Raw genomic sequence first — 8,556 nt, 5'->3', positions numbered from 1 at the left:
AAAACAGACTAGACAACCATTTGACCGTGATAGTATAATCAGGGAGTTGGACTAGAAGGCCTCTGAAGTCCCTTCCAGACCTCTGATTCAATGTTCTACGTTCTATTATTATATTGATCAAATAACACAAAAATCCTAAGATTATTAAAATAAAAGAGAACTTGAAACAGAATAAGGCCAGAAATAGAATAATATTAATGTAAAACTGGTAACAGCAATATGAAGAACTTTTTTTTAAAAAAGCTTTCATTTTGTATTAAAATGATTACAAATAAGTGCCAAACACTCTTTGGCATGCCACCTTTGTGAAAGCCTATTAAGAACTCACCCAGACCATAAACATATGCTTCTCAAAATGAATAGCAAGTATAGGTGTTCATATTGAATATATGTGGGAGGCAGCAAACAAGCAACCCCAGAACATTTAACGTTTTAACAGTTAACATCAGTACTTGAACCAGGTCAGGAAATGGACTGGATAGCAATGCACATGGCAAAAATCAATACTGTCATATTAGTCACAATTAACAATCTTGCTAAAACTAGACTTACTGAAGTGTCTGGATTGTTTTCAAATGAGACATTTTAAGGTAATCTGTAAGAGTATTCAATATAATTCAACATAATGCCTAATGAAAATTAGAAATGGTTCCATAGTTTAGACTCAAAAATATCTTCCCACTTTCATTGCCCTTGTTACTGTCTGTAAGACTGAAGAGACATTTCTGGCTGAAGAGAAAATCAAGGGTTTTTAAAGAAAATTAATTCTTGCTTTTAATTTTTTTAAATAATTGAAATATTTCTGTTATATCCTTCAAATAAATAATACTATTCAGAAGTATCTACATCTGTATGTCTGATGATAAGTGGGCTGCTGGAACAAATCATAGATGAATGAGAGAAGAGAATCTGGAAATGATGGAATGCTATTATAGTAGCATATATATGAAACATATGAGAGGAGAACAACAGGACATGCAGCCAACAGCTGAAGCTGGAACATCATTACAACCCCTTCCATTACAGAGTCACAGAAGCTGGAAAAGTACCAGGGCTTGAAAGAGTAACTAGAGAAGATGTGGAAAGTAAAAGCCAATGTGGTTCCAGTGATAATAGGAATCCTTGGGGCTGTGATGCTTGGAGAATGGCTTCAACAGAACCCAGGAACAACATCAGAGCTCTCTGCCAGAAATGTTCAGTGTTAGGAGCTTCTAAAATATTTTTAATCTTGATTTCTTACTAGAATTATCTATATGGGAGGACTTACCTGTTCTTCATCAGATGAAATGCTAACCAGATATGCATTATAAATAATACAATTCTGCAAGGCGTTAGTCCAGTTTGTCTTTTCAGTTGAAAAGTAATAACAGTATTTTTTTTGATGCTTCCAACTATTGGGGCATGAATGAGCAATTGTGATGTTTCTTTGGCTGCAGATGGATTCTACAAGCAAATATGACAGAAGCATCTATTAGTCTTCAATGGTGTTTAGAAATTGCTGAGATCACATAGGTGTATGAAATTAACAGTTTAATAGGGAGAGCACATAACGGTACTGTGCAAAAGTCTTAGGTCACTACCCATTTTATTGTTTTAGAAAAGTTTTAATAACCATCCATGATTATTTTTTTGGTCTTGAATATCACATCTTAAATATCCAATTTGTTTGTTGATTTCCTTTTGAGAGTGGCCTTGCTGATGAAAAAGTATGCTTTTACAGTATGTCTGTCAGATTCTGTGATCTCTGGTATTTTGACTGGAATGATGTAATTGAAAGTTGGTCTTATTAGCAAGCTTCCAATGAATTACACTCATACAACATGTGTCTGTTGTATGTAATGCTCAAGCATGTGTTGCACAAACCTGTTGTAATAGAACTTTTTGCACAGCAGTCATTTTGGCATGAAATACTAGAACACATACTGGTGTTAGTAATAACAGTACTTAGGGTTCCATTCCATTTAGGTTTATGGGAGCCAGATGTCTGATGTTGCTCAAGTGTAGAAGGGAAGATCACACTAAATACTTGTCACTGTAATCTATGGAAGCTGTTTTTTTCTGTTTTTTCCTGTTTTTGAATACTTCATACAAATTTCCTGCATTTTCTGGTTGTACCCTAATAAGGAGACTGAGACATACACATCTTTTTACAGTTTTGAAATACATCATGGACAGCAACATGTTGCCTGAAAGAATACCCCCCCTCAAAAAGGACCTACAAATAATGTATGAAAAGAGTTGTGCTCACCAATTCTGCTCTCCATATTCATAAAGGCCTTGTCTAGGCACTTTCATTTCCTCTAAATGTAAACTGAAATTAATGCTTACCTGATAAATTTCAGATGTTCAGAACACAACATGGACAGAATCTGGTTCTTCCCCAATACAGTGTTAAACAGCAAGGGAAATTTTGTGGCTGAAAATATGTTTGTTATGTGCATTTTCCTTGCCTTCCTGCCCATTTCTAATATTCACATTTTCCAACCAGGATGATCCACTTCTCATTTAGAAGAATCCAGGTCTAGAACTTTTTTAGAGGTGTCTTACCTAAAATGTCCTCAGTTTCAGTGAACCTGTTGCTTGTGTATTTTTCAGCCATTGATTGTGTTGTTTTAACATAATCCAGGTCTTTCATCACTAAAAGACAAATCAAAGTGCTAACAGAGATGTCATGAAAATAGATCTTCTATTGCCCAGCTCAGTTCCATGGTGGTCAGGAATTCCTGAGCTGCTTCCAACTTTGGGCCAAGCAAAAGCAGATTGAAATCCCCTATCATAAGCCTGGGAAGCTCTGCCACCAGAATCAAGCACCTCTAGAAGGGAGGTTGCTCCATAGCAGAGAGTTGGATACACAAGTAGTCATTCCATCTGATTCCTATGGCCCAACTTCCCAAACAGAGTTCCAAATCCACATATCTGTGAAACAGAGTCCTGGAAGCCTCCACAGTCTCCTGGATGGCAATGGCCATAGCCCTATTTCTACCCCAGAGTCTTGGCTGATGTAATGGCTGAAAAGTGGCCACATTTCTGAAAGGGGAGCTCCCGTCTCCATCAAGCCAGATCTCAGTGATATATGCCAAGTTGACACTGTCACCCATGATTATATTGTATCATGGATAAGGGTAGCTTTATTACAGACCTACCTGACATTCAACAGCAGCCAGTGAAGAGAGCGGCCACTGAAGCTATGAAGACCAGGCTTCAAGGACAGAATATATGTGGTCTTTAGCAATTGGGGTCTATTAGCAACTTCACCCTAAAATTGCTATCTAATTTGATCCTTGGTGTCCTATGCCTATATGCATGGATATCACCAGATGGAAAACTCAGAAATCAAACTGACTATATTATTAATAAAAGAAAGTAGAAGAACTTAATTATAATAACAAATATGTGGCTAAGGCACTCCTGGGAACAGATCATGAACTGCTCTTGAGCAAGTTCCAATTCAAAGTAAAGCAAAGGAACAAAGCCAATCAGTTTCCCCTATATGATCTTGAACATATTGCCATCATATCCTATCTAGGAGATCATCAGGAATCACTTTGAAGTCCTGAACCTAATTAATATGAAAGCAGAATAAGTATGGAATGAAGTCAAAGATGTTGTTAAGGATGCACATGGAAAGAGACTTCCAAAGGTCACAAAACAAAGTAAATTGAATGTCAGAACAAACAATAAAATTCGCCAAGAAGAAAAGAGAAGACAAAGCCAAGAACTGCAAAGTTCTCAGGAGTCACATATATAAAATCATCAAAGATAGAAAGACATGGGGAAACAAGCAAACTCTTCCAAAAAAATCTACACATTCAGAAGGAGGTTATGATCTCAAATTGGTATGTTAAAGAACATCACGGGACACATAGTAACTAATTTAAAGATTAAACAAAGGAAGGATTATACTGTAAAATAGATAAGATCCAAGATACTTTAGATTAAGATAGTTCCTTCTTTAAAAAAACTTCTAGTACTAGAAGATGAAGGTAAAGCAGTGATTAATGCGTGACTGTGCACACAAACAGCAACTAGAGGCAGAATCATAGCAGAAAAGAAGGTGAATATACTTATAGACCGAGAGTGATTATGGCCCTTAGCAGTTGGGGGGTCTGCAGCAGGTGAGACCCATTAGCAACTTCATATTAAAAGTGCCATCTAGTTTGTTTTGTGTCCAATTCACAAGATAATTAAATACATATAAATATTTAAAAGCGTAGTGCTTACTTTTTGCAAACTTCTCTGAGTAGTTTAGGTTTAAGTTCTCTATCTTCTGTGAAATTTCTGAGTCTGAAGAAGAAAAGGAGACAAAATGTGGAATTTTTGCTTTTTACTGCAATCCAAAATAATCTTTGTTTGGAAATTTTACAGAATTAAAATTATCATTGTAGATGTTAAGCTAAGCCACACAATCCTATGAAAAATCACAGCTCCTTTTGAGAGTGTATTATATACACATACTGAGTACTATACAAACATACATAGCATGTAAGTATATGTGAAGACCCTGCAAAGTCACCCATGGTATCCAGTAAAACATCCAGATATCCAGTTAAAACAAGCAGGCCATCATGGGTAGGAACAATATTGGAAATTGTTGGAGAAAGATTATCACTTTAGTAATGACTAAAATATAATTTACACTGTGCAGAGATGTCAGTAGTAAACCACTCCTATAACTAACCAAGAAAAAAAATGGATAGACAACGTAAAGATAATGATGGATCTGCAACTCCCCAAATGGTGAGCTGACTGAGAATTCTGGGGAGAAAATGCAGATATTAAATGACTGGAATGGATGGAGTATTTCTTACTGACTGGGAAGAGAGCATTTTTGCCAGTAGAAAGTATTTTTTTTTCTCCAGTTGGAAACCAATGAACTATTTTGGAAATCTACATTTTTAATCAAGTATTTTAAAAACAAATTGAGAGAGTTAAAGCTGGGGAATGAGCAGGTTGAAGTCAAGAATCAGTCACTAACAACAGTTTTAAGGAACAAATCTGGTTAAAAGACCATCTGGCTGCCTTATATCTCTTCCTGTTGAGGAGATCCAAAGACCAGCCCATGGAGAAGCTAAAATGTACATTTATGGTAGCTCACTGTTGAAGGAATTCTTCACTGTTACAAGTTCTCAGCTCTCATCATTGGATTTCCTGACAATACTATTGATACCGGGAATCACTTACATTTCTCCAGGACCAAGAACAAGTGAGTAATCCACATTGCAAAGCTTATGGTTACTAGGGCATAAAGAATGAGTATATGAAGTTTTCTAGAGTCATTCTCTTTTGCTGGTTTACAGGTGGAAGGAGCTGTGGAAGAGAAGATTAATGACAAGGTTCAGTTTGTAGCGATTAATTTTGTGGAGTACAAAGATGCAAATTTATGTAGATATGCTTGTGCTCCTAACCTAAAATGGGACATGTTTCTTGAACTAAATAAAAGGTTGAGTTTCATAGATAGAAGCAAAATATTTTAAAAATATATTTTACATTTAAAACTGACATAAAGGGATAAAGCCAAAGTAGGCATTACTTTAAAAACCTATTTCAATCCTGTGTTTCTTTCTATAGCTTCTGTTTGACAATGCAATTCACTGTCTTTCATCTAAACCAACTGCAGTCCTGCCAATATGAGAAAAAAAATGAGGTCAGTTTCCACAATGCACTACTTTAAGCTCTTAGGCAAAAATTGGAAGATAGATAACACTATAACAAATAAATAAGGCAGACAAACTTATAAACAAACCACTACAGAGTTCTAAAGAATGTTGTCAGCAATGACTTCCCTCCCCCCCCTTTTTTTTTTTTTTAAAGGGCAAATAGGAGCTTTGAGGAATAAGTTTCTTTTAGGAAAAAATATTGCAGTACTGTAATTAACCCAGCTGCAAACATTCCTTCTTTTTACAAGCTTGTGATTTAAAAATTAAGTAAACCTATTTTGACCCTAGACACACTATGAAAGAAACTTATAAATTTTTCCGGAAAGGCATGAAGTTTTAGACTCAGGTAGAGCAGTACAAAGCTATAGAAGCCACAGTAGTATTTATCTGACTTTTATACAAGTGCTAATTGAAAGAGGAAGAGATTCTTGGGATTTTTAATAATTATGAAAATTTTGACAAGCCTCAGTACCCCTCCAAATTACCTTTCTCTTCAAATCAGAAGTGTTGTGCAGCCTTAAAATGGATTGTTATCAGTAGCTATTTAGGTATGAAGTCTAAATCATTCTGGAAACTCTACAGTCTCTAAAATATTTCACCTCTAAAGCTAATTAAATAAAACCCTCCTTTCTTTAGCAAATATTACTATGGCTGCACTAAAAGAGCCAATACCTTCTTTCTTTTCCATTTCTTTTACAGGTAAAGATACTGTTACAGCACTACCATCATCATAATCATCATCATCATCATAATCCAAATGACTGGGTGAATCTAAAGAGAAAAAAAGTTGATTAACTCTTAATCTTTCTAAGTACAATACAAAGCAATTCACAGCCAACCCAGTATGACTTCATTGTTGGTAAATGTATTAGAAAAGCTGAATCACCTTTAATTCAGTTTCTTGTTATTTTAATATGCAAGTTCTATTGAAATTTGCAATCTATTTTTATTTAATTGAAAAGACCTGCTGAATTGAATCTCAGAATCATCTCTTACCTGCTTGCCCAGTCTTGGCAGTCTTAGATATCAGCACTGAGCAAGGAAGCAAATCAAGCAAATCTTTTAACAATCTTTCAAAAGAGCTCCAAACCTGTCCATAAAAATTGCTCACAAACAACTGACAGTGGGGAGATGTGGCAATTTGAACATTGGAAAATGTGTGATCCGTCAAAGCTGCTAGTGGAATGACGAAATGAGTTGCTGAAGCCACATGATATTGGTGCCATGAAAATTTGAAGGGACTGCATTTTCCTGCAACCAGCTGCCCAAATCATGATAGTTTGGATGGAGAAGGGACTAAAATTGATCTGTTAATCAGGAGGAAGAGGAAACAAAGTTGAACTAATTAGCATACTCTCCAAGAATGGAGAAATCAAAATAATCATAGTAACTCACCTTTTGGGGGAACAGGAAATGGTGGCAATGCTCCAGAAGACATATAAATACCTATTGACACAAAGAAAAAAAAATCTTATTTAATATTTGATTTTCTCTGGGGTATGTGTCATGACACCACAATTAGTATCATCGGTGTATATGTACCAGGGAAATTCGGAAATAAACCTCCATTTGGTTATCAATGACAGACACTCACAGATACAGAGCTTTTATTATACATATTAGAAAACTACAACATTACATTACTTTTTGACATAATCGCCATTCAAATTGAGGCACTTGTCATAACATCTTACAAGATTTAAAATTTCCTTAGTAGTAATCACTTGGCGCCAAACCTGGGCTAGGGGGGGGGGGGATGATCAAAAATATCCCAACAGAACTGCTTCAAAAGTTCTTGGGTGAGTCTAGCGGTTTGTGGGCGAGCATTATCAAGAACCAACACCACACCAGAAGTCAGCATGCCCCAACATTTGTTATGGATGGCTCATCTGAGTTTTCGTAACGTTTCACAGTAGACTTCTGAAGTGATGGTTGAACCATGCTCCATGAACTTCACTAGCAGTACTCCTTTGGCATCTTCACATTTGGTGGGATTTTCTATGGCACCACTTCCGGTGTGGTGTTGGTTCACGATAATGCTCGCCCGCACACCACTAGAATCACCCAAGAACTTTTGAAGCAGTTCTGCTGGGATGTTTTTGATCCCCCCATAGCTCAGTTTTGGCACCAAGCGACTACTACTAAGGAATTTCAAACCTTGTAAGACGTTATGACAAGTGCCTCAATTTGAATGGTAATTATGTCAAAAAGTAATGTAATGTTGTAGTAATATAATGTAATGTAATGTGTATGTAATGTGTATAATAAAAGTTCTGTGTCTGCGAGTGTCTGTCATTGATAATCAAATGGAGGTTTATTTCCGAATTGCCTTTGTATGTGTGACTGTGTGTGCTCATGCATGATTGTGGTTAAAATAGTGACTAGAAAGCTGATATTTTTTGTCACAGGTCATATAGCCTTTCCATATATAATTATGCACTTGGCCATTTATTTTTATTTTTTTTTATTTGATTTGATTTGTATCCCGCCCTTCTCCTTACCGGACTCAGGGCGGCTGACAGCCTTATAAAACCAATATTACAGTAAATATAATTTAAAACCAGATTAAAAGGAAATATTTGCAGTGGCCTAAAAATTAAAATTTCCCTTAAAAAACCCCACTAAAATTCCCTAGGCCAATCCCGCTTGTTGGAAAAGCCATGTCATAAAACATTTTATTTAAAATGTAATCTTAGGTGGATTTATTAGAGAATATATCCCATTCACATAGCAGCCTTTACTCAGAATTATTTTGGAACGTAATGACATAGAAATACTTCTAATAAAATAAACATGTAGAAATTGCATTTTAAATGTTCTCTAAACAACAAGGCATGTACCTAAAAATCCAGATGATTTATTAGAAATAATAATTATATGATTGTGGACCTTGTATGCT

General features: G+C 35.8%; 1 protein-coding gene across 1 annotated transcript in view; it reads right to left on the bottom strand.

Moving 5' to 3' along the window:
* Positions 1-2,631, bottom strand: part of LOC107289544 (CD209 antigen-like protein C) — a 10,557-nt gene extending 7,926 nt beyond the window's left edge. The window contains exons 1-2 of the mRNA XM_015818316.1: positions 2,548-2,631; positions 1,268-1,443 (exon numbers count right to left, since the gene is read on the bottom strand). Of these exons, the coding sequence (XP_015673802.1) occupies positions 1,268-1,443; positions 2,548-2,599 (228 nt within the window). The 5' untranslated portion in view covers positions 2,600-2,631. The remainder of the gene's footprint in view (positions 1-1,267; positions 1,444-2,547) is intronic.
* Positions 2,632-8,556: the final 5,925 nt, after the last annotated feature.

This window comes from Protobothrops mucrosquamatus, unplaced genomic scaffold (genome assembly GCF_001527695.2).
Source record: "Protobothrops mucrosquamatus isolate PMUCROS unplaced genomic scaffold, P.Mucros_1.0 scaffold716, whole genome shotgun sequence".
Taxonomy (NCBI): domain Eukaryota; kingdom Metazoa; phylum Chordata; class Lepidosauria; order Squamata; family Viperidae; genus Protobothrops; species Protobothrops mucrosquamatus.
Note: the sequence above shows the minus strand (reverse complement) of the source record. Positions and strands in the feature narration are given on the sequence as shown.